Source organism: Mus caroli, chromosome 3, assembly GCF_900094665.2.
Source record: "Mus caroli chromosome 3, CAROLI_EIJ_v1.1, whole genome shotgun sequence".
Classification (NCBI taxonomy): Eukaryota; Metazoa; Chordata; class Mammalia; order Rodentia; family Muridae; genus Mus; species Mus caroli.
Window position 1 is genome coordinate 99,475,588 of NC_034572.1, and position 26,457 is coordinate 99,502,044.

Consider the following 26,457-nt stretch of genomic DNA (forward strand, 5'->3'; position numbering starts at 1 on the left):
GATTAGGAAGTATGGCCTTGTTAGAGGAGGTGTGTCACTATGAGGAGGGCTTTGAGGTTTCCAAAGCCCACTTCATTCCCAGTTAGCTAGCTAGAGCTCTCTCCCTCTTTCCCCTCCCCCACCCCTTCTTTTCTCCTTCTCTTCTCTCTTTGCCTTGTGCTTATGGATCAAGATGTAAGCTCTCATCTCCTGCTCTAGCAGCATGCCCGCCTGTCTGATGCCATGCTCCCTACCATGGTGGACATGGACTCTAACCATCTGAAGCCATGAGCTCCAAATTAAACACTTTCTTTTATAAATCTCCTTGATTATGATGTTTTATTACAGCAATAAAAAAGTAACTAAGACACTGAATATACCTCAGGATTTGCAAGGCACAATGGATCCCCCCAGGTCCCCAGAGGGCCCATGTCGTTATGCTTGTAGCTCCTCTTCTGGCTTCTGGTCTCCTGTGTCCCTCCTCATATGCTCATGTTCTTTTGAATGGAAAGAAATGGACTGTGATAGCAAATCCATCAGCAACTCTGCCTGATGGTGAGATAAGGAAGTGAGAAGCAGGGACTGAACCAGAAAAAAAAAGAAGAGGAGGAGGAGGAAGAGGAGGTGATGGGGAAAAAGAGGAAGAGGATGAAGAGAAAGAGGAGGAGGAGGAGGGAGAGGGGGAAGAGGAAGAGAAGGAGGAGGAGAAAAAGAAAAGTGGCATGAAGAACTGGAGGCTACTCTTGCTGAACACTCCCCATGGCTTCATTTCCTGGAACCTGCCTGTGTGTGTTTGGGTAAATGCTTGGATAAAGCAGGGAGGTTGGAGCCTGTGGACAGACAGGTCTCAGCACTTATTCCTTCTGTGTAAAACTTACCTCTGGGCATGTGGATTGCTCATCACTGTCCCTATGACTCTGTCTCTGTCCCCTTCCTCATCGCTGTCCCTGACTCTGTCTCTGTGCCCTTCCTTATTGCTGTCCCTATGGCTCTGGTTCTGTCCCCTTATGTTCTTCTGGAGCGTAGGTACTCAGCCCCATGATTCAACGTGACCTGATGGGCTCCAGCCTGGCATTTATATTGTCATGTGCATACTAGTTTAATGTGTGTGCCCATGCACCCACACACAATCTGACAGTTCTAACTTTTTTCCCTAGACAAAGTTCTCCATACCTCCTATCTTAAACAACAAACAACTACCCAAATTCCAGGCACGTTATCTATGACAGTCACTGAAGAGCTGTAATTTTTATCACTGGGCATTTTAGAGATGGGGGAGGAGGCACAGAGAGGTTAAGTAAGTTCCCTATGGTCCCACAGCCAGGTAACAGCCAGAGAGAGACAGGCTCAATCACTCTGACCTCAAAGTATGTTTTACCCCTTCAAGGTACATGAGATTCTCAATGTAGAAAGCTTGCAACCCTCAGAAAAGTCCCAACTCCAAAATAGTTGCCCAGCACGGGGACAAATCAATCGAAGTAGGACAGCCACAAGAAGTGAGGGCTAGAGCAAGCCTTTCGGATACCTAGGCAAGCTTCAAAGAGCGAGCCTGAGTTCAACAACGCTAGAAAGAACAGCGCAGGCAACAACAGCCAAGAGGGAGCAGACTATAAGCTATGCAGCTCTTTCCTCTCACAGTCCACATGGCGACAGACAAGCTCCTCAAATGCCGGCAGAGCCTCGGGACCAAGGAAGAATCCTTACGTGTGCACAGCTTGGAAAGGACACAGACACATGGACACACACATGCAGTTTTCCATAGGAGCATTGTCTTTAAATGGAAAAGATAACCTGAAATACACCCTGAGCTTGCAGAACACACACACACACACACACACACACACACACACACACACACACACTGGGGCTGGAGTGACTGAACCAACACTTGAGCCCTGTCAGTGGTAAGAGGAGGAAACCTACTGCCCTGGCAGCTCCTGACTTTCAGTTCCTATTTAAAATGTCTGAATTGGGAGCATCGACAAGCTCCCAAATTAGCTTTTTAAATAGAAGCTGAGAGTTAAAGGAAAAGCGGCCGTGTCATGGGGGAAAAGCAAGTGAAAAATCCCGGCCAGGCTGGGCCAGAGGCAGAGGGGGAAGGAGTCAAGGGCGTGGCTAGGGAGATTCTAGGAGGAGATGGAGGGGACCCAGCATCTCCTGGACAGTGTCTCCTCTAGTGGCACGAACCTAAGCCAGGTACCTTCTTTCTCCTCACCATCCAGCCTCAAGGAGAACTGTAAACAAAATCCACAGTGGCCTGAACTAGAAATCCAAGTCTCCCTTACTTTTCTTCAGATGCTGGAGACCAAAAAAATAAAAAATAAAAAATGGAGAGCAGTTCACAGGCACTGCACTTAGATTACCAAGTATGACCATTTGAGGATCGGAATTGGAGGATGTGGGGCAGGGTGAATGAGTGTCCTGTCTCCACAAAGGGCTTACAAAGTGCCAGAGACCACAAGCTGTCCCATTAGTAGACCACTCCAAGAGTCTAGTGGTGTTCCCTCCCTGACAGTTTGGGAGGCTCGGTCCCGGAAGTACCTTTATGTTGCTGAACAACGGCAATGCCGTACAGGAAATTCAAACTTCGACAGAAATAAGATATTGTATTTTCACTGCTCCAAAGCTGGGCAGGAGGTGTTAGACCAAAGGAAAGTGTCACTACTGGGACCGGGCTTCTCAGAGACAGAGAACCTTCTCTCAGGAATCACTTCAACTGAGGTTTAAACAAAAAACAAAACAAAACAAAACAAAAAAAACAAAACAAAAACCCACCACCACTAGCAGCAGCAGCAACAACAACAAAAACCTCTCACAAATAGAGGATGGAGGGAGAATCCCTGCCAGGGCCTTCCCTGAATTCTTCCAGGGTTGGCCAGGGAGTGGCAGTGTTGTTAATCATTAGTACTGTATGCAAATGAGTATGCAAATCTCACGGGGTTCTTGGACTCTTGGCAAATGTTAATGGGGTCCACGCCCACCTCTTGAAGGGCCAATTGTACACCTTTCAGACTGACACACTTAAAGGAGCTTTGGTTAGAGTAAGTGAGCCTATGAAAAAGAAGCTCCGAAGTACCGGAGGCCCAGAGTAGCTGAGACCTCAATAACTACTCCTCGACTTGCACTTCTGGAGCAGGATCGGTTTGCCACAAACCAGAAACCCTATTCTTGACTCAGGAAGGTCTTTTTCCAGCCACAGCTAGAGACACGTCCTGCCAAGCACGCCCTCACCCTCGCCGCACATTTCTCTTTCCTCTGCTTTTGTGTCTCAGCACACACCTCTCCATACTCAGAGCTGCCATCTCTCAAGCCAAGGCGTCCGGTCCGGGCAGAGGCACGAAGCTGCTTGCTTCGCGATCTCCAGGCTCGGGATTCCCAGCACCCAGGCCGGAGACACAGGGAAAGCCGGGCACGGTTTGGCTGGGCTCTACTCTGCTGCCGCGGTGGTCCTGGGACTCTCGGCTGGATCATATGCTCCCGTGGTTGTCCCACTCCTCACGCTGGGTCCGAGTTCTAAGCAATAGGGAACTCTGGGCTCTGGAAAGGATCCAGGGCCTGGGCCCGCTTTGGAAAGATAGAGAAATGAGAGTTCCCAAATCCCCAGTCTTAATTCTGGGTATTCGTGGTGGGGCACTGGAGCGAATCCTGACCTTCTGGCCATGCCCTCTCACTCCTGAACGACAGTGGCTCTTACGCGGAGGTAAAGGCAGTTTGTCTTCCGTGGGATCTTCCCAGCTTTGACAAACACAACTGACTGTTTAGGGTTAGCCTGGAAGCTTGCGGGGCGACCGGCTGCACCTCACTAGGTGACCAAGGAGAGGAGTTAGTTGCTCTACCGCGTGGACAGTGAATGGGAAACAGACAGCTAGTTAAGTGTACACACCCCACGCGCATACACGCCAGCGCTCCCTACCACCTCTTCCTAAGTCCCCAGCCACACACGCCCCCGAACTCACGATCACGCCGCACGCCCGGCTCCTCCCCCACCCCCAAGCCAAGCTCACCTTGCCACGCTCGCCCCATGCCCACCCTCGCCGACACACGCGCTCACACTTGCGTCCGCACACTCCACTACCACCTCCAGGCACACCCTAGGATTCCTCCACTCTCCTGGGGAGACGCACCAGGCTCTGCCTAGTCTCCCCGCCCCCCCGCTCCAGCCCCCCACTCACGCGCGCGCCCTACACACACACACACACACACACACACACACACACACACACACACACACACCCTCGCGCAGAGTCACTCCCCCTCGCACGCCCTCGCCCTGGGCACCCTCCCGCGGCGAGGCTCCCGGGTCCTCCTCCTCGCTCCCTCCGCTGCCTGGCCGCTCTGCTCTCTCGGGCCCGGCCTGGGGCCGCTCGGCCCGTGGGGATCGGTGGGGAGCGGAGGGCGCAGCCTCGCCGCCTCCCCCGGACTCTCCTCTCCGCCCCGCCCGCGCCGCGCCCCCACCGCCTCCTCGGGAGAGGGACCTCGGGAGAGGCAGCCCGTGGCCGGCCCGGCTCCGCTCTGCGCGGCATCAGCGGCGGCGGGGGCAGGGAACGAGCGAACCGGAGCTCACGAGCCCGACAGCGGAGCGGCTAGGCGGGGAGGAGACACGCTGCCAAGCCCGGGCTGGAGCGGCGGTGGCGGTGGCGGCGGCGGCGGCGGCGGCAGCGGGGGAGGGACGGCCCCACGGACGGACCGACGCACGAACCGACCGAGTGAAGGAGGGACGAGCGAGCCTTCGCTGGCGAGGAGGAGCCGCCCGAGCGGCGGCTGCTGGGCGCTTCCCCGCGCTGCTGGGCGCTCTGCGCCTCGGCGGCCCCTGGCCGCAGCTTCCTCGCGCGCGCGGGGCGCGGGGCCTGGGGCTGGCTACGGCGAAGGTAAGAGGGAAGCGACCGAGACTCCCGGAGCCAGCAAGTGCGAGGAGCGCTGCTCCCACGCCTGTTGCTCCGGCTGCCCACGCGGCACCCTCCCACTCCCGCGCCCGGGTGGGTGGGCGCTGGGGCGCCGGAAGGATTGGGGGTGGGGCCGGGCCGTGGGGGAGCAAGCAGCCGGCCTGGGGGCGTCGGTTCCCTGGGTTGCAGAGCCACCTCCGGGCATTGAGGCGCTGAGAGGTTTGGGGTGGGGGTGTGAACCTCTGCCCTCTTGCCATTGGCCTGCCTTCCCTCGCTGGGCGCCAGAAACAGCGCCCCGGGATCTGGCTGCAGGTGGCGACGGTTTGCTCCGTCCCAGCTCTTTGTGAGCTGAGAAGAGAAATGGCTGAGAGTGGAAGCTGGGAGCCGTTTGGGGCGCTTCGCAAAGTTCTCCAGCCAGGCGAGCCTGTGTTGTGCCTGTTAGAGGATGAGGCTAGTCCAACTCGTCCTGCCTGGCACATCTTTCCTTTCCCAGGAAAGGTCCCATAAGTATCCCGAGAGACCATAGGAAAGGGGGTTCAAATTTGTTTTAACAGGGTGTTTACACTAGGGATGGGCAGAGAAGTTACCTGGAAATCAACTAAATTCCTGTGCTTTCTTAGTGCTGGCATTTAATTCAGCCCACGTTGTTCTCCTTTCATCTCGGGCAGCCTTGATAAGTCAGCAACAGGCTGAGAGGTTCCAGACCTGAAATCAAGGCAAAGAAAGTCTCCGTGTATTTGACGGAGCCTCTGAACTTTCACGGGGTGATAGGCGGCACAATGCAATCGGTAATCAGGTTTTACATGAATGTAGGTGATGCTTGAATCGATGCCTTATTTACTGTTACTTCCAGGGAACCTGAACATTTAATCTCGGAAAGCGGGGGGCAGGGGGGAATCTGGGCATTCATTCAATGCAAAGCATGTGTACATTTCCCCATGTGGACACATACCGGCCCACTGAAAGGAGCTGATGTGTTTATTTTTTCCATGTTGCGTCTTGAATGCTATAAGACGCAAGTACACAAGGGACCTCCAGAGGAAGAACGATTAACAGCGTCTTCCCTTTAGCCGTTGAGGAGGCTGGAGAAAGAGTTTGGGGAAACTGCACTGGCCATTCTAGGAGCTAGGAGAGGCGCTGTAAAGAAGAGGATCTGCAGGTCCCAGGCCTGTGCCCCACGGGATCTCCAGCATGGCCCCCCATGCTCATTTCATACCCAACAAAATCCCGCAGACACGGAACAGACTCCCTGGGGGCGTGAAACAGTTCCCCAGACCAGCTCTGATTTCTGAGGACTCTCCTCTGAGGTCATTGAAGGGCAGATCTTGGTGATGTGACATGTTTATTTGTTTTCTTGTTTGTTTGTTTTTTGCTGCTTTGTGTCTGTGTTCAGGTGAAGTGGAAGTGTCAAACCCCAGGACAGGAGGTCTGCCTTTTCCTTCCTTCCTTCCTTCCTTCCTTCCTTCCTTCCTTCCTTCCTTCCTTCCTTCCTTCCTTTCTTTCTTTCTTTCTTTCTTTCTTTCTTTCTTTCTTTCTTGACCCTCTGCTTCTAAAATAGACGTTGCTTAGCAGGCAGCTGACTTTTTACAGCAGGAGAAAGTGTTCTCTTTTTCTTTTTCAGGATTTTTCATGTTTGTCATTTCTGCGTTTACCTGGTTTTAATCTCTCTCCCTCCTGCATCCCTACCTCACCCCACAGCCAAATCTTTCCTACTGTCAAACTCTTTTGCCACAAACAAAAATAGCTTCAGAGTTTTCATTTGTAAAGCACCCATGCCCTAGTAAAGCCGTGGTATGGGAGGCGTGTGCGGTGCCATTGGCTGGAAATGGGGCCGCACTATAGTGCCTGTTGCAGGGTTCATACCCAGGCCAGCTCTGAGAGGCACTGGTGCTGTTAGAGGTGAGTGTTGCAGCAGGAACCTGCAGAAGTCCTGTTTAAGCCAGGTCATCCCTGCAGGGTTGTTGGGTGGGCGTGGCTGGTATGGACTTGAGGTTGTTGTCTGATACGATGATAGTCCTCTTCCAAACCGAGGTGTGTACATGTATGTCCATGTGTGCACATATGCACATGCACACAGAAAGCAGTAAAGGGATAATTGCTATTTTCTTGGTACTCTAAACCCGAACAATAGGTTCTGAATCTCCGGAGATGATCTGGTACTTGCATGGACCCTCTTGAAGAAAAGACTGTCCTGGATTATTGTACAGCGTAAAAGTTTACCCTTGGGACAAGAGACTTTAGGATAGATAGGGAGAGAATTAACGTTGCCTTGCTCTGAGCTTTCAATTACCCATCAGAAAGCAGTTTGTGAATTACTCATGGCCTTAGAAGAGTTGACTCAGAGTAGAAGTTGAGTGCATGGAGCTCAGCTTGCAAAGTCAGGCAGCTGGCAATGGGATCCCAGAGTCCAAGGGGCAGTACCGGGAGACTGGCAGGAGAGAAGGGCATTGTCTTCTCGGAGCCATGTGTCTGGCTAACAAGGCTCTCCCGAGTACGTCCTGATTCAGCAGTCTCTTAATCTTTGCCATTTGAACCCCTGCCAGCGCCCATCTTAGATATAGCAGGGGTGTTAGGGGTCACAAGTCAAAGAGCCAGGAGGGGCTGGAGGTCTAGTTCTTTTCTAGGAGGGTGAGTGGGTTTCTGTGGGTAGGCTGGACCTTAGATTGCTTTGGGTTCCAAGTGATGCAGGTTGTATGCCCTGTTCTGGGCACCAGCCTCATCAGGAATTCCCAGAACTCCCTCTGCTGAGATGAGGCTCAGGCTAATTGCATCCTCACAGCAACCAACCCAGATGCTCCACTTCCCGCTCTGCATGGGCAGCCATCACAAGGCAGTTTCGGAGAGACTGGAGCTGTGGCCTCTGTGTCCTGGATCCAGGAGAATGATTAGAACCAATGGGTCCTCTGTCACTTTCTTTTCTAGCTCCTTCATTTTACAGATGAGGATTCTGCAACCCAGTAAGTTAGCAGTGGCTTGCTTCCAAAAGTTCAGGATTGATAGTATCAAAACAGACTGAAGGGTCCCCAGAGCCCGTGCTCTCAGCTGCCTGCTTCCGTGGGAGCATCAGGATTGGGCTGCACCTAGTTCAGGAAAGCCATTGGCAGTGAGTCAAACAAGGTCTGTGTTGAAATATGTCCACGCATATATATATTGACTTAGTCACTTCGAAGGAACCTTCTAAGGCTTGGGCAGTTTTGTTTTTTGTTTTTTGTTTTGTTTTGTTTTGTTTTGTTTCCTGTCACCAATAGGTAGAAACATCATAGGATATTTTTCTGGGAAATAAATTAATGTTTTGTGATATGAAAACATGCCTTGGACAATGCCCAGAGCTTTGTCAGTGCTCAGGAAACACGACTTGAGTCAGAATTGAAGTGATCTATACCCAGTGTATGGCTGTTTGTTTCCCAGAGCCCCCGCCCCTTAGAACCCTAGCTAAGTATATGATGAGGGACAGGAACATCTGGTCCAAAGAAAACCTATTTCCTTGTAAGGGCGAATGCTTGAAGACAACTACACGATGCAGGCCGTGTTCCCGAAGCTTCTCTCAGTGGTGTGTGGGTTACTTGCTGCTGTGGATGGATAGTCTACACTCTCTTCAGTTCTCTCAGTTCCTATAATCAAGAGCACATCAGGCCCGTGCTGTTTGTCTATCCTCTAAGCAGTGTTACCTATAGGAAATGTCACTGTCATTCTTGTCTTCTGTAGCATCTGAACAGCCTTCTTTACTAAAGGAAGAGAGGTTCTTATGAAAACTTCCCCCTAGCATGCAGGTGGGGAAGCTGAAGCAGAGATCAACTCCTTGGGGACACTTAACTGAGACTACAGTCAGTTCTCGGGCCTTGATTCTTTGGGATTCTGACTGAACTCCTCAGAGTTTAGTTTAGAAAGAGAATAGCCATCTCTGAAAAACCTCAGGAGACGGCAACAAGGCACAGAGTTGAACTGATAGAGAGCAAGCAGCATCTATAAAATAGTGCTCCTGGCTCCAGCACCTCCTCAAGCATGGTAGCACTATCGCTGCTCAACGGGCTGGATTGATTACTCCTGTAATCCAAGCCTGACGTGGCAGGTGCTAGGGAAGAAAGGCAGAGTGCAGAGACCATCAAAGAAGGAGAGTCTGTGGGAGAGAAGAACACATTGCTGAGAACAGGTAGGATTTTAAAGAGTAGGATGAGAGAAGGGGCGGCAGGATATATAGCAGACTGACACCCAAGGTTTGTCCGTGAGAGAGTCTCTGCTCTGGTTGGAAGGTAGTGGGGTACCTGGGATGTCTGGATGATGCGTTAAGCTGGGTCCCTTTATGAGGATGCTGGAATGCCAGGCCATGGCGTTAGGATTTTATTTCATAGGCTATAGAGTAGAGCACAAACAGAACCTTGCTTTTAGGACACTACTCTGGGTGGAACGAATTTCAGGGTAACAGGAGGAATCTGGGGGTGGGGAGGGGAGTGAGGCAAGAATGTCAGTGGGAGGGAGGGCCAAAGGAATCCAGGTGATCTTAGTGTTTCATGAGTGGGCAGCCCTTTGAGTGGGTGTGAAAGAAAGATACAGGGTGAGTGGTCCAGGGCAAGGGATGCTGTGAACAGAGGTGAGGAGCAATGTTCTGGATGGAGACAGGTTAAACCTGTCTGTTTCAGAGGCATCCAGGTAGAAAAATCCCAGTAGCAGCTCAGGAGAAGAAGAATCAGAAAGCAGGAAAAGTGGTGCTCCTGGAGAAATGAAGGCCAAAACTTACCACAAGTCTCTGTGGAGTAAAAAACCACCCAACAACCACAACCAGACTAACAAACAACACAACAAACTCCAGAAGTCACCTCTGCCTCATTTACTTCAATATAGAAATAAACCAAGTGAGTTCTAGAGAATCCAAATGACTCCGAGTTAGGATTTGGCTCTGTGCTCTGCGATCAGTTTAGGATTAGTGGAGTCGAGCATGCCAACCCCAAACAATTTCCCGTCACTGTTACGTGTGTTTCTGTGTCGCCACATGTCTTCCCACAGATGGTATACATTAGGGGATTGCAGAGTCATTTCACTATCATCTTTAAAAAGCCAGATCTGGGAAGGTAAATCTGCTTTCCAAAGCCAAATATAGTTCTCTCTGTCATGAGTCCCTCCATCCAGGCTGGTGACTGGGACATGTGGTTCAGAAAGCTGGGAGTGGAAGGCCAAGGGTGCCCAGGCTTGAAGAAGTCTCGGAGGGTGCAGTAGAGGACAGGTGAGGGAGCCTGGCATGGGATGGTGTATTGTTACATAATGGGAGGGAACTCTGGGTTCTGGGCAGATGGAGACAGAAGGCAAGGAACGTAAGGAAGGCAGTGAGAGTGGCTCAGCTTCCTCTGAGGAGGGAGAGGGACTGTGTGTGGAAGGCAGGTGGACAAAGAACCCAAGAATTCCTTCACTGGGTGGGAGAGAGATCCGGTACAACCAACAACACCCCACCTTTCCCTTACAACAACACCCCACAACCTTTCCCTTATCTGTCCATTTTGCTTCTGAAGGCTGCAAGTAGATAGTAGGTTGCTAGGGCAGGGACCAGGCCAAGCATCCTGAAGAGTAAAAAGCAATTTGCCAGCCTTCTCAATGGGAGTTAGGGGTAGAACTTCACTGGCTCTGGGCTTCTTTGGGTCACCTGTCTTGACAGAATTTTCCAGAATTTTCCAATTCCAGCCTGCTGGAGTCTTCTTCCCACCAGGGAGGAATAGAAAGGATGTGTTTACTTGATATCCTTCATTGGCACCCCACTCCTGATTACCCTGGTGGATGAAGAGTGAAATAAAAATTAGCATGTTTATCCCACTTTTAAATTCGTTTAATGAGAACTCATTTACCCTCTCCCAATTTAAATTCGTAATAACGCCATAACCTTTCAGAGCTCATTATTACCCATCTTCCCAGATCTTCCTGTTAGAGAAGCTTGCCTTCCCAAGTCCTCCTGGGACCCCCTGGAGCTTGTCACTTTGTCAGTCTGCAACATCTGAGGACCCTGCTCTTTGCTCAGCCCCTTGTGAGGTGCTGTCCTTGTATCACTATTGTGGTTTCTTTTGGTGATTTTAGTTTTTATCTGGCCATGGGGACTTACTTTCTCACTTAGCAATGATCCTTCCCTTGTTCCTTTCCTTCAAAAACTCTAAGTGGACTCAGCCCCTTTCTCTGCTCTCTCCTACCCTCCAGGGAGTCACTGAACTAACTAACTCCAAGCTGGTGTGTACAGTGTCCGAGCAGCTACCAGCCCAAAAGCTGGAGTCACCATGGCGGCAGGAGTTGCAGCCTGGCTGCCTTTTGCCCGGGCTGCGGCCATTGGATGGATGCCAGTGGCCAACTGCCCCATGCCCCTAGCTCCAGCGGACAAGAACAAGCGGCAAGATGAGCTGATCGTCCTCAATGTAAGTGGACGACGGTTCCAGACCTGGAGGACCACTCTGGAGCGCTATCCCGACACCTTGCTGGGTAGCACAGAAAAGGAGTTCTTCTTCAATGAGGACACGAAGGAGTACTTCTTTGACCGTGACCCGGAAGTGTTCCGTTGTGTGCTTAACTTCTACCGCACCGGGAAGCTGCACTACCCACGCTATGAATGCATCTCTGCCTACGACGATGAACTGGCCTTTTATGGCATCCTCCCCGAGATCATCGGAGACTGCTGCTACGAGGAGTACAAAGACCGCAAGCGGGAGAATGCAGAGCGGCTCATGGATGACAATGACTCTGAAAACAACCAGGAGTCCATGCCCTCTCTCAGCTTCCGTCAGACCATGTGGCGGGCCTTCGAGAACCCACACACCAGCACCCTGGCACTGGTCTTCTACTATGTGACTGGCTTCTTCATTGCCGTCTCGGTCATCACCAATGTGGTGGAGACGGTGCCATGTGGCACCGTGCCTGGGAGCAAGGAGCTGCCGTGTGGAGAGCGCTACTCGGTGGCTTTCTTTTGCCTGGACACTGCCTGTGTAATGATCTTCACAGTGGAGTACCTCCTCCGACTCTTTGCAGCACCCAGCAGATACCGCTTCATCCGCAGTGTGATGAGCATTATCGACGTTGTGGCCATCATGCCCTATTACATTGGTCTGGTCATGACCAACAATGAGGACGTGTCCGGGGCATTTGTCACACTCCGGGTCTTCCGAGTCTTCAGGATCTTCAAGTTCTCCCGACATTCCCAGGGCCTACGGATCCTGGGCTACACCCTGAAGAGCTGTGCCTCAGAACTGGGCTTTCTTCTCTTCTCCCTTACCATGGCCATCATCATCTTTGCCACTGTGATGTTTTATGCTGAGAAGGGCTCCTCCGCCAGCAAGTTCACAAGCATCCCTGCGTCTTTCTGGTACACCATAGTCACCATGACTACACTAGGGTAAGTCAGTACCACTGACCTGAATAGGGTGGAGATGGGTTGATCGCTCATGAAACTTTAGGTGGTGTATCAGGATCGAGGAGAGGATGCATGGAGATAGAAGCCCCTTGCTCAAGTCATGGGGGCCAGGGAAGTGGAATAGTCAGAAAAGGAATGAGTGATTTGTTTATGGGTGGTGACTTGCTCTGAATTGAGTTTGCTGGGGGAGGTGAGGCACGTGTTCTATAAAGCATGGGAAAGTACCTCACCATGTCTGTCCTCCAGGCTCAGTGTGCGAGATGGCAGGGAGGAGTGCCTCTGAGGACCATGAAGGAGAGGAAGGAGAGCTGTGGGCAGTGGGGTAGAGAGTAGGAGAAGTTGGGTGAATAGTGTACAGTCTGTCCATGCAGATTTCCTACTACGTTCCCTGCTGTGCCGCCTTCTTTGTAGTATATTTGCAAGCTGCTTTCTCTTTTGCCTGGTTTCGTTTCTGCTGCCACAGACACTCATGGATTCGATATCTCTGATTAGAATTTCTCTCAATGACATAATGATTTTGGGTTTTCTGAAAAGCAAGGTACTGGTTTCTTTTCTTTTCTTTTTAACTCACAAAAGAAGGGACAGTCTTGTTTTATCAGCTGGAGTCAGAGATGGAATGACCCCAGTCTACCTGTGTGTCTGTGAAATAGTCTCAATGGGTCATGTGGTCAGACAAGCAGCAATATCATCAGCGAGACGACTACTCAGTGAGGGCTCAGGTGACTTTCTCTTCCAGATCTCTGAGTTCTTCACTCCACTGAGGTCACACAAATGCATTTATGATGCTGGGATGTGATGCTCTCCATCAGAGGAAGGGGTCCCAAGAAGGAGATTAAAATCTTCACCCTAACAGGATTAGAGCAAATAAAGGCCGCTTTATGGAGACAGAGATTTCAGAGGGGTTTTTGCCTCAGCAGTTGGAAGCCATGAGACTAATGAAAAAATCCCTCCACAATTCATATGCCGGGTCTAGATTTGCTTAGACGAGGAAGCGTTATATTGCTGATGGAGAATTCATGAAGCTTTTTATTTGGTCTTTGACAATTCCATTGGTGGGATCCTGGTGATTCAGTTGTTTTTGTTTTTTTCCTGGCTGAACCCCTGTTGTGCTGCTGTGGGTTATTCCACATTGCTGCGTGTGTTTATTGGGAATGGCTGAGCAGGTGATTGGACCTCTTAAAGTGATTACATTTGTCATTCTGCCACAAGGGAGGAGCAGGGAGGAGAGCAAGGGATGTCACCATCCATTTGCGAAGGCCACATTTGATCCAGGCATTTGCTTTACTCTGTCTGTCTAAAGAAAGCTACACAGCCATTCTTCCCAACCAACACACGCACACACGCACACACATACACACACACATACTTGCATGCATACACATATGCACACATGCACACATGCATACACACACATGCATACACATATACACACATGCACATACACATATGCATACACACACATGAATACACATGCACACATGAATACACACACATGCATACACATACACACAAATGCATACACATATACACATGCATACACACATACATATACATATACACACACATGCATACACATGCACACATGCTTTCAGATGACTGCTTACCAGAGTAAGGGTATTTAACCCTGGGGCTTTATCTTTCTTGGAGCAAATGGAAGATGTAAGCTTTTGGCAATATAGGATGTTTGGGATATTGTGAGCTGAGGGCTTGGCTTCATATTTCTCCCTTCTGTGATGACCCTGGCCATCCTTCATCTTCCAAACAAAACAAAACAAAACAAAACAAAACCCAGGTACCTCATCGTGGCACTCAGGGATGCCCCTGATAAGATCCAGTCACCAGTGCCTTTAGTTGCCTCTTGGTGGGATTTGAGACAAGAAAGGGAGGAATCTGTATTGGGATATATCCCAGGCAGGTAGATTGATGGGTGTCAGGGTTAAAATGGGATCTTCTTGAAGGAGATTAATAGGAACACGACTGGCCACCTGCCCATTACTTTTTATGATTAGTATAATAGCATCTGGGTGTCTCCTGTGTGTCAGCAGTGTGCTGAGCACTTTGCATATATTATCTCTAAGTCCTCGCAGCAGCCTTGCGAGGTAGGAAAAGCTCAGTATTCCTTAAAGATGCAGAAGGTGAGGCTCAGAGGGGCTCAATAAATTCCCCAGAGTCACAGAGCTGATTTTTGGACGCCAGTCACTCTCTGTGTCTTCAGTGTCCTTTCTCCTTTCACCGTGTCATACTGTTCCCACTCCATCATGGCCTCCAGTAGCAACCAGGCCTTTGGGCTTATTTTTACTTATTATTACTTGTTAAAAGATAGCCTCAAGATGTGTGATATTCTATTCTAGTCAAATTGCTAGTCAGGCAAGTATCAGCTTGCTGAATGTTGTATGCCAGGCCCTGACCTAGACACACAGAGACTGGACACAGCATACATTTCCTTCTGCACAGGACAGAAGATGTCATTAGAAATCAATGGCTGCTTTCATAGCTAAACTTGGGATTTTGCCGCTGTTTTTATTGTGGGGTAATAGTTGGTGCCTTTGAGTGCTCATCTGTAGAGGCAGATGCAGGTTCAGCATCAGGGGTAGAGTGTATTGGCCTCAGATTTACATTCTTGGAGTAGTTCAGGGCGCAGGCAGGCTACAGGAGAAGGTGTGTGAGAAGGGAAAGCATCCGCCTACACTGGAGATGGCTGTGGCTCCCCTACAGGTCCTGGACCTCCTCACCCCACTCCCCAATGGCGAACAGGTTTGCTTCTCCATCTACAATGCTCTGAAATGTCTAGCTTCTGAGGAGTGAACTAAATGAGCTAGAAAAGAAACTTTTAGTCCTCTCTTCCCTCAATTCAGACAAGTTCCAAGGAAGCTGTTCTTTTTCTTCCTTCCACCTGTCCGGTTGTGGCTGTGTGCAAGATCAAGCTGCTTTGACTTTGACCTGAGCTGGCAGTTGGCACCATTATCAGGCTCCTTTGTTTGGCTATACATAGCAGGTGCTTGACAAAATGCTTTCTATTGGAGGGGTCAGTGTAAATGGGGCACCTTCCCCATTTGTTTGGTCTGATGTCATTCTCAGTCTCTCCTAGATGTATCTGTCCTTTCTTGAGGGTAAATGTAAGGGTTGAGCCTGCAGTCCTGCAGCCTCTCCAGCGCTGGATGCTGTCTCAGCTCTGCTGTTCCAGGAGGGCGGAGACTTGGTGACTGATCTGTCCACTGAGATGCTCTAAGGGCCTCACTTATGTTCATGCCCTTACTAGGGGACTGTCTGGCTCAACCTGGAAAGCTTTCCCTTTCTCCTGGCTGATTTCTGTTCAAACCACATTCCCTGGCTGGCTGGTTTTAGCCCTGTTGCACCATTGCAGGAAGTTCATCTTTTTCCTAGTCTATATTGAATTTGAACCCCATGTGACTAGAAACTATGACAGACCAACTCTGCAGTGGTCCAATTGCCTCCAGCCAATCCCAGCTGTCTGCAGCCCCTCCCTGCCCTACTCCTTCCAGAGCTCCCATTTCTAACCAACAGCATTGTCCTCAGCTCTTTCTCAGAGCAGTGTCAGCCAGCTTGCTCAGAGGCAGCATAAGTGAAGGTGTTTGCTCTGCCAGGCTCAGGTTACCATCTCTGCCTGCTTTCCCACTACCTCACTCATGTGTTAGTAGATGTCCTCCAGGGAAGGATCTCCTGAAGCCAATTATCACCATTTATTTAATATTTCAAAATACTTTAAGCACACAAGAACAACTGACAGCCCAAATTATCACCCAGGCTTGAAGATGTCTTTCCTCAGCAGGCTCCTGTGCCGGTAGGAAAGACCCCTGAGCTGTGCCCAGGTTCCCCTTGTGCTCCCTTGACAGCTGAGCTCCCAAATGCACCATTCAAGGATTAATTTCCGTGTTCATAATTGATGCTATAAATAAAACAAATCCCCAATTATCTCAGTTAACAGAGGAAAGGGATAACGTGGAACTCCCAATATTAAATAAGACCAACATAACTAGTTTGGGAATGTATTCTATGAGGTGAGTTTTGTCAAAGCAAATTTCCCTTCTTAATTTTGCTTAGCTTTGATTAGTATTATGGTGGATCTGGACTGGCTGAGCAAGTCCTTGGGGCAACTCAGGTGAGGCCATGGGGATGCAAGAATTTGGGAGCGTCTGGGTATGTGTCCACAGGGGCTGTGGTGGGCTGGAGAGCAGCTTCAGGCCTGGATGGGCTGGACAGCTCTTGGACATCTTAAGCTGGAGGGTTGGGGGGAGATAGGCTTGGAAAAGGCTGAGGAAGGTATGGAGCAGCCTCTGCTCCACACCGATGGTGGCTCACTTACGTAATTGTCATCAGCAGCCTGTCTGTCACCTTGTGCTCTGAGATGAGAGCATTTTTGACAGTGTCCAAAAATCACTTTAACAAAAGCAGAATCGATTTTTTTTTAACTTCTTCCAAGCATGAAGCAGTCTTCAGGTGATTTGCATTTCCCTTTAAAACCTTGTCCTGAAGAGAGCCTGCCTGAGGCTCCAGAAGGCAGAAGTGCTTGGCTTGGAAGGAGAGCGAGCATGGAAGGTTGAGGTTCTTGATCAGACCCCCCCTGTGCCAGATATGAAGCTTGTGTGAGATGTGGTTTTTGTTAACTCGACAGTTCTCAATATTCTGTCTATACTTTCACAGGGATCACCAATACCTCAGTCTAGATACTGGCTGACAAAGTTATCTATGTGGGGTGGACTCCCTGCTCATATTTTGCTTCCTGATAACGAATGTCCTGCAGGTCTTTTCTTTGTTAGCATTTCTTAACTGATAGTTCCCTGGTGCTGGAATTCCCAAGAGAGGATGCAAACTTACATCTCAACAAAGGATCTTCCATCCGTTCAATGTTTGTGAATGCCTACTGTGTACCCGAGGGCATTGCTGACTCTCAGAATACACAACCACTATAATTGTGTGACAGTCCAATGTGAATCTGCAAGATGAAGCAAACATCTCCCTTCCTCAGAACAGGAACAGTCATCTTCCCACTGTAAACCTCCGTCATCTTCTCCAAAAAGTTTTTCAAGAAGTGAGCAGACAGGGAGGGCGAACACTTGGGACTTCAGCCTTAGGAGGGATGGGACTTCTTGCAAGGAATGTTTGTTGTGAGTTCTTGCATAGCATCAGGCTACCTGACATGGTCATCTTGAGACATTCCAGGGACACGGAGAGGCCATAGGTAAGTTCCTGCCTACCATGCCTCTCTTCATTCAGCTGTCTTCCAATATTCCATAAATACTAAGTTCTAGGCACTACTATTCTTGCATTCCAATAGAAAGGGCAATTCAGTAAATAGATGAATAAATATGCACTATTAGGATATGTAGAAGAATAGAACACATCAGGACACATAGGGAGTGCTGAGTGTATTTACTCTCTTAAGAGTCAGGTCCCCTGGAAACAGGTCAGAGGCTTAAAATTCCCCAGGGACTTCCTATTCAGAGCCACAGTGGCATGATTGTCACAAGCAACATGCTTGAGTTGATTCTCCCATTAACTTTCTGATCTCCTGCCACCCCTTGCAGAAATTCCATTAGGAATTTCCTTCTTCTTCCAAGAATACCATATTAAGGAACCTCCTACCTGATGATGTTTTTGCATGTATTATTCCTGCTTTTCTCTATTATGTCCATATTCCCTTAGGTCTCTGTTTAGCATCTGAGAGGCCCTTTTTGATCCCTTAACATAAAATAACGTGGCAATAATGCAGGCAAGAGATGGTGGTGACATCATGGATGAGAGCAACAGAGACTGGGGAACTGAGAGACCTTTGGCTCTTTACAGGTAGAGGGCTGGGGCGCTAGCTCAGTGCCTGCTGAGGACTTGAGATGGAATCCCCAGCACCTACTTGAAAGCCAGGCAAAGTAGCACAACTATGCTCCAGCACTGGAATGAGCCTACAACTCATTTGCCAGTCAGTATAGCTGGGTTGAGGTGCTTCAGGGCAGAAACCCCTGCTTAAAAGTTAAAAGTGGAGAGAGATAGAGGAAAGACAACTGAAGTTGAACTGTGTATAGACCTTTGGCTTCTATACACATGTGTGTTGGAGAATATCTACTTGTAGGCACTAACAAGTGGAACACATACACACAAAGTAGAAAAGACAGTAAGCTTTCTCAGGAAGTATTCACTGGCCTTTCTCCCATTAAACCAGCTAAAGTTCATGGCAGGAGATTAACCATGAAGACCTTCTACACCCTTGGGAGAAACATTGGCAAGAAGAGGCTTGGCTCTAAGACCCAGGGCATCTAAGACATCAGCAGGGAACCAGTAAGCCCAGAGAACCAAGTTGTAGCCACAGCATCTGAGAGAGGAATAGGCTGGCAGCAGGGCCGGAAAGCTGGATGGAGCGTTCCTTTTTCTTACCCAGGCAATAGCTACTGATGTGTGGACAGCTGGCCTGTGCTCACCATCATGAGGGGCCAGCCCTGGCTCTGACACAGAGGCCACTCTGAGACTGTGGTTTCTGCTTTGACATAGAGTTGACCCAGGGCTTCTGCAAAAAGAGGTTAACTCACATGGGTGGCACTTTGAGCAGCTCAGGTGCCTCACACAGGAGCCCCACGATGCCTTTGCTCTGTGATCTGGCAATTCAGATCACTGCATTTTTTGGAAAAGGATTTCCACGCTGGTTTTCATTTCACAGCTCTCTTCCAGAACGTCTGGAAATCAATCTCAACCTCTCTGTGCTCGGCTTTGTTTGTGCTTCTCTCTTTAAGCACACTAAACATGATTCTTCCCGAGGAACCACAATTACTCTGTCTTGAAATACTGTAAACAAGAAAACAGAGGGCCCTCCCCCTCCCCAGCCTGGGAAGAACCCCCTCAGCTGCTGCTCGAATGGGTTCAGTTCTTTAACCCAGGAAGGAGTGCTTGTCCTAGGCCGTGCAAAGCTCTGGATCACGCTCCACAAGGGCTTAGAGCTCTGAGCCAAAGACTGGAGCAGCGGAACCTTCCACCATCCTTGGGCACAAGAGCCTTCGTACAACTAGCCGTTTCTGGGAAGCTGAGCCTGGAACACTCATTTGCAGAGATTCTTCTTTTGGTGATGTTCAAGTCAGTAGTTCTCTTCTGGGGAGTAGGAAGTCAGGCCTCAGAAACCATCTTTGGAAAGAGTGTGTAATACTGACCTCAGACCAACATCTAAGGAAGATTTGTGCTTGGGAGCATCTCCAGGACAGGCTTCATGCCGAGTTTGGCTTCTTATTTGCCCATCTTGTTTTCCTTGGGACACACCAGCCAGCCCCATACAAATGGTCGGTCTGTGGGAAGGTGGGATTGGGAAGGAAGAGAGCCCAGCTTTGGCTGACCATAACTAGGTGGAAGAAGATTACATTTAGCTCATGTAATCATATTCTGGGTGCCAGGACTCGAATGAGTGTCATTAAACTGAATCAGAAAAAATCGTTTTAATATAAGTGCCACCTCACACACAAGCTGGTTGATGGAGAGATGGATGAGGCTGGAGACGCCTCCTTTGTAACACGATGCAGTAAAATCCCATCACCTTCATTATTTCCCACCAAAGCAACACATCAAAATACCCCTGAGTGGCAGAACAGCTTGAATTTAATATACAGAAAGTCCAATCAAACAATAAATGGATGGAACTATATAAAGAACCCATTTTCTGGGAGGCTGGCTCCATTCTCTGGGATTCAGCTCCCTGACACATGAAATGTGCATCAATTTTCACCAACTAATGCAGCTGCCGAATCACCACATGTGATATTTGTTTGCTTCAGAAATGGCAAAGGGGACCTTTCCCTCCCACATTAACTGGCTATCAATGCAAAATTGCAAATCTCGTTTCCTTTGATTTGCATCCAGTGGCTCCCATTCTCCCAGCAAGGTACCTTGCAGTGCCAGCCAAAGTGGAAGGATGGCCCCCCACTCCATCCCAGGATCCCATCACTTCATAATCTTCTTTGAACTAGGGTGAGCATCATAAGGGCCGAGAGTCTTTCTTCTCAGCAGTCATTGTAGGGACTTCTTGGGATGTGCTGACACACTCTGAATGTCTGTGACATTATGGATGGTCCATAGTCCTTCTTTTGATGTTGTATGGAGCAAAAGTTTCATTCTCTGTTGGGTCCCTCATACCAGCATACCTCTGCACATTGTCTCCCGCCCCTGTCTCCCAGCCAGTTATGGAGAGATTATAAACATAAATATCAATAGATCAGTCAGACAGAAGAAAACAAAACTAGCTGCTCAAAAATCATACGATACTGTCAGAGGCTCATAGAAAATAATGGCTTTTTTTCCCCTTCAGGTATGGGATCCTTCTCAAAGTTATTTTTCCAATGACATGAATAGCAGAGTTAACCATAATTATAGGCTTATAGACTCTTAAGAGGCATCATTAGTTTACCTTTACTAAAGTGTACTTTAGCAGTGGGGGAAGCTTAGGAGAATTAAACTAACCAGTATCAAAACCACAGATAGCGTAAGTTTCATTTGATTCAGCAACTATTGAATATCCTGTTTGCAAGGTAATGTTGGAAATATAAAAACAAATAAGAGGGCTGGGTCTGTAGCTCGGAGGTACAGTTCTTGCCTATTGCCTAATATGTGCAAGGCCAATGGTTTATTCACAGGTACTGCTACAATGAGTGGGATGGGAGAACGAGAGAGGGAGAGGAAGGGGAGAAGAGAGATAGCCTGGGAAGTTTATGGTATAGCAGGGGATGTATGTCCACAGGCATGCACAAGAAAGAAAGGGCCATGTTCTGAAAAGATCAGAAGTGTATATTGCAGAATAAATATTTAATATTTGCTGATAAATGATTGGCCCCACAGAAAAGGTGAATGACATTTTAGGCAGACCAACAACGGCAGGTAGGATTTTAATAAGCGGGAATGGGAAATGCAAGTAACTCATGAAAGGGCACGATGCTTGGGGAGCTTGGCTACTGTTTGCTGGGGTTTAGGATATAAGAACAGAAACATGGCTTATAATAAGTAGGAACAAAAGGTTTGCAGGGACTCAGAGGATCCAAAATAGGAAGGCAATGAGCTCAGTTGGTAGGCATCAGGAGCCACTCAAGATGTTCAAGGTGCAAACAGGAGGTAGATTCACTTGGCAGCTGGTTCCTGGATGATCATTGGAAGATCTTTTGGATGCAAGACAGTCATTCACAGACTGATCAAGTAAGAGATGAAGAAGTTCTGACCCGAGATAGCAACAACAGAATACGAGAGGACTTGAATGGAAACAGGAGTCTGAAGGAACTTTGGAATATAAGAGTGGCTAATGAGAAGCATGGAGCTGCAGATTCTAGGGAAGGAATGTGTTGGTGGGTGCTCAAAGGAGAAGGACCATGACCTTGACTTTGGGTCTGTGAAGTTTGCTGATAACCCCAGATGTCCTCTGAATAGAAAATGGCTCTGGGGCTCCTCCAGGAGAACAAGGCTAAGTGAGAAAATTGGAAGACTCTTGAAGGCAGGGTGCTGAGGAAGGAACTTTGAGGAATTCTTCTTGACCTGTGTCTTACTTGAGCGCACAGCCATTTGGTACCATTTGCAAATAACTTTACTAAAACTTCTATCTTATCTTTCTCCTTGGCCTATGGAAATTCACTTCCATACTGTGTTTCTGCTCTCACTAAAAAGGAAGATTGATCCTCTGAGTTTTATTTATTATTATTTTTTTTAGTGTCCTACAGTGATAAGTAAATAACAACACCCATCAGGAGAAAAAATTTGTTCGTGGGTCTTACAAAAGAAAATAAATAAATATGCCCTTATGTTGGCACGTGGCTAGGAGATGAGATTGAAATAGTCACAGACAGACCAAAAGCCATCTCTGTCTGGCGGAGGGCTACAGTTTTTGCCAGTCTTTTGCAGTGTCAGACCCTGGGACAATGTTTCAAGAACTTGAGACATTTCTTCTCCCACTTGCTTTCTTCTTCCTCTCCGGGGTGAAATATGTTAGCTGAACCTGTTGAATCACGGGACCTACCTATCCTCTGACATGGCTCCCACCTCTCATTTGGGTTTTGGGGAAGCAGCTAGGGGAAATGATGCTTTCATAATTCAGTAAACATGCCTCACAGCAAACAAGACACAAGCCAAGTTCATATTAGAAGCTTCAATGAGAGAGAAGGGAAATAAGGCTCCAACCCCACGAGCTGGAAGTTTGATCCTACCCTGCACATGGGAAGGCCACGATGCTGTGCTCAAGCTCCCACACTGCAGTCACACTGAGGTCTTTTAATTCCATTTGAGTTCACTGGGCCTCCTAATGAGCCTTGCCCCACTAAAAGATGTCTGTGCTCACAGAGCTGTATTGCAGGCCTCAGTAAGGAAAGAGACATGAGTGAGACACAAGAAGAAGGGGACATCGGAAGTGGTATGTTAATGAGGGCTCCATGGAGGCTGTAGCATTTCAGCTAGACCTTGAAGATCCTGATGGAAAAATGAAATGCATTAATTGGCCATTTATTTAACAGGGATAGTGAGAATGTCATGCATTATACTAGGGCAGTGTTTCTCAACCTGTGGGTCATGACCTCTCTGTTGGGAGGGGGCATAGATCTGGTATACAGCATAACAGATATTTACATCACAGTTCATAACAGTAACAGAATTGTAATTATGAAATAGCAATAAAAATAATCTTATGGTTGGGGGTCAGCACATAAGGAACTGTATTAAAGAGTTGAAGCATTAGGAAGGCTGAGAATCACTATACTAGAGAAAGAATTTGTAGTGTAGACAGAACAGATAAGTTCTTGGAATTGACAACCTAATAGATAAGATGAGAATGAAATTTTGACTTAAAAGCCACAAAGAAAGGGCTAAAGTTGGGAAGTGAGAGGAAGGGGAAGCCTGATGTGTAGGGAAGTCTAGGGGTCCACAGGACCGAAAGGCAGAGGGACAGCAGCTGCTCCCAATTTCCTGCGTGGCAGCACCCCTAGCAGTCTGTTAGGAGTCCGAGAGAGGCTGTGTCCAGGACACAGCGATGACTTAAGAGCTGTGATTGAGCCTCTTTAGGGCTGTAATTCAGCAGTGGAGAAGTGAGTGTTTGCCATCTGTGCTGAAGATGGAATGAGTGGAAATAGGTTCACCCTGACCGCGAGAGACTACCGCCATTACTCTTCTCAGCAGTAGCTGATGATGCTTAGCCCCAACAATGGCCGAGTCATACGCTTAATACAGGTTATTTAGAACGGCTCACCCTCCCAACCACCTTAGAAGAGAGAGGTTTGCTATTGCATCTGGTTTGTAGTTAAGTCTTGAGGCCTACTCAAGACTGACTGCTTGTCTGTGGAGAGACTGGGTTTCCCATAGAGTTGGTCTGTATAGCATCCACTCTTGTCCAGTCACCCATCAGCCACTTCAGTCCAAAGGAAACTGGAGGGTGTTTCCTGAGAAATGAAAAAAACCTTCCTGGTGTTGTCATGTGCAAAGGAGAGAAAGATACAATGATATTGCAGGGTTCATGTATAAAAGTTATGAGAGAGAAGGATGAACATAGAATGTAAGGACGAAAATATCTAAGGGCAGGGAGACCAAGCCAGTGGGCATAGGCATGTGGGAACTCAGCTTGTCTGGGCTTGTGGAGACATGGACGCTGGTGACAGGCAGGTGGGGAGGTTACATAGGCAAAGCACAGCTGATGGGAAGGGGGAAGACAACACAGGCAAAGATGGGAATTCCACTACACTGCAAACTCTCCCTTCCCCAAGGAAATACACATACTACATAAATATCTTTTATGATAACTTTTTCAAAAAAAAAACAACCTATTTTCTTGCTTGAAGAATTTCTGGTCCCAAGTGACCTTGTTTGGTGGCATCCCTGACCATTCCAGAGGCCTTTGGGCACTTCTCATCCTTTTGGCTGGCCCCTCCCAGCCTCCTAAAGGTATCACAACTCAGCCCAATTCAGAGTTGAGGAACACTGGCCTGCGAGGGAAGAGGGCTGTGTTCTTTTGCCTCCTGTCCCTGCCTTTCCTCACCCTTAGCAACCGGCCCTTAGCAACCGGCCCTTAGCAACCGGCCCTTTGTAGTAGAACTGTGACTACTTTTACTTCCACAAAGATGGGAATGGGGAGAGGAGAAGTCACCTGGGGGTTGTAACCCCTGAGCTATCCCGGCCAGTGCTGATCCCAGCCAGTGCTGATCCTTCCTTGAAGAACCCTGGTGCCAGGTATGGATAGTTCTAGATTTAGGTATTCCCAGGAGTGTGGCTATGAGACTGTTCTGCCTCTTGCATGGTGCCATTCTTGCATGGGAGAGATGGAAAAGGACAGTATACAGTATTCAGTATGTGATGATCCTAGGCTACTTCTGCATTCCCTTCTTTCTTGGCCCCTCTCTCTGCCTGCAAAAACTCCTGGAAGCTGTCCCAAGATTTCTGCACCTGAGAAATGTCTTCAGAGTCATAGTGACTTCAGCCTCCAGCCCCATCTTCTCTTTCAACAGGAGTGTTTCAAGCAAGCAAGGGGTGCTGTGTCAGTTAATAAAACATTCTCCTGCAGCTGGACTGGCACACTCAGAGCTTGGGCAGAGCTTAGGGAGAGATGAGGAAACTCCATGCCCACTCCCTGATCCCCACCCCTACACCGTGCCTGACTTCCGAATATCTCCATGTAAGGGCAGCTTCTCATCTGAGGAGGAGAGGCTGTGGAGTCCACTCTCAGAATGCAGTACTTTATGCCTGAGCTGGCTTATGTGAGTTGGCCAAGTCCTACAGCTGGGGTGGGGCTCTGGGGAACAGTAGAAAGACCACCAGATTGGAAACCAGGGGAGGTGATTTTAGAACTAGCTTTGGGAACTATGTGACCTTGGGAAGGCTATCTCTCTTCTCTTGTTGTTTGTATCTTCTTCTAAATGATGAGAGGGATGTATTTGATGACTTCTCAGTTCCTAGCTAGCTACTAAAGCCCTGAGCCCTTTCTGCTTCCAAGGAAAACAGGTCATTAGCCTAGTAGCCTGAGTTATCAACACCAGAAGAACTGGCCTTTAAACGGTCAGACACTTGGCAACCTTCCCATTTCTATCTCTTCTTCTCTAATAAGAAGTTAAGAATCCTTATCCAAAGTCCCCCCAATGAAGTACAAGTCCATGGGGAGGCCTGAAGACCTTGCTTGGAGATCCTCTTCCTAGGAAGCCTTCAGGAACTTGGGGTAAGGAATAGGTTATAGTCAAGGTCTATGTCTGTTGAAGCCCCAGGGCAAAAGCCCTGCTGGAAAAAGCAAGGAGTTGTGAATTCAGTTCTCTGGAATGATCAGTATGGCCACAAGAGTGGCATCAGGTATCAACCCTGTGACAAGGGCCTTTTAATGGAACTCGTTCACTGTCTCTCTTCGGGGTTGGGCTTACCCATTCCAGCAGAGGGCATCCAGTCTGCCTCTGTGGCTCTGGAGATGGGGAGCTGCCCCTGTCTGCTGTGGTCCGTTTCTTTATTGGCAGAAGTCTGGGAGGAGTCAGTGATCATAGGGCTCTATATACAGAACCCATTTTCCTCCATCTCATCCAGAAGAACACGGGCTTGGAGGAACCAAAAGACTCTCCTAGAAAATAATTCTGGAAGGCAGAGATAATCACAGAAACCACATGGAGACTCGGATATCTGTCCTGGGATAAACAGGGTGACCTGGTCTCAGTAGAGTGTGCATGGAAGCTTCTAGGGTGAACCACCACCCAGGGTCCTTGCTAAACCTGTGGGATAAACAGTCAAGAACCTATGCAAATGGCTGGCTTGTGGGAGTGACTGGACCCACCATACTGTCTCCCACTACTCACTGCTTGGGCACCTCCATCTTTTCTATACCCCACCTTCCTCACCAACTTATTTTTCTTATACTGTTATCATGATTGTCTGCCCTTCCTTTTTCCACTTCCTTTATTTTATTGCATGAATTCCCCAGAGGAACACAGTAAAGTCTATAAGATACTACCCTACACATCTATAGTGTAAGCAGCATGACTTACCTTACTTTAAGTTATTTGAATGAAACCAACCATTAAATGTTCACAGAGGATGGGGAAATGGTAAGTTTGCAGACTCCTTTGGGGCTGCGAGCCTCCCATTGACTTTCTTTTCAATGCAGGGAGAGGATGAGGCACAAATGAGGTGGCCAGGGTCGTTAAAGTCAAGGGGAGCCTTGTAGAAATGGTGAAAATATTCTCTCTCATTCTCTCTCCCTCTCCCTCTCCCTCTCCCCCTCCCCCTCCCCCTCCCCCTCCC

The 26,457-nt window shown here is 48.6% G+C and overlaps 1 protein-coding gene and 1 long non-coding RNA gene across 3 annotated transcripts in view; one reads left to right on the forward strand and one right to left on the reverse strand.

Moving 5' to 3' along the window:
• Positions 1–296: 296 nt before the first annotated feature.
• On the reverse strand, positions 297–5,085 carry LOC110291295. The gene is made up of 4 exons (XR_002377548.1): positions 4,683–5,085; positions 3,630–3,781; positions 3,259–3,543; positions 297–528 (listed from the first exon to the last, which is right to left on the reverse strand). It is a non-coding gene; the product is annotated as an uncharacterized LOC110291295 (long non-coding RNA).
• Positions 4,307–26,457, forward strand: part of Kcnd3 (potassium voltage-gated channel subfamily D member 3) — a 222,009-nt gene continuing 199,858 nt past the window's right edge. Inside the window, exons 1-2 of one of the 2 annotated variants that reach the window (XM_021158358.2) lie at positions 4,307–4,847; positions 11,037–12,219. In XM_021158358.2, the coding sequence (XP_021014017.1) occupies positions 11,114–12,219 (1,106 nt within the window). In that variant the 5' untranslated portion in view covers positions 4,307–4,847; positions 11,037–11,113. The remainder of the gene's footprint in view (positions 4,848–11,036; positions 12,220–26,457) is intronic. The other variant, XM_021158357.1, reaches the window with a different exon arrangement.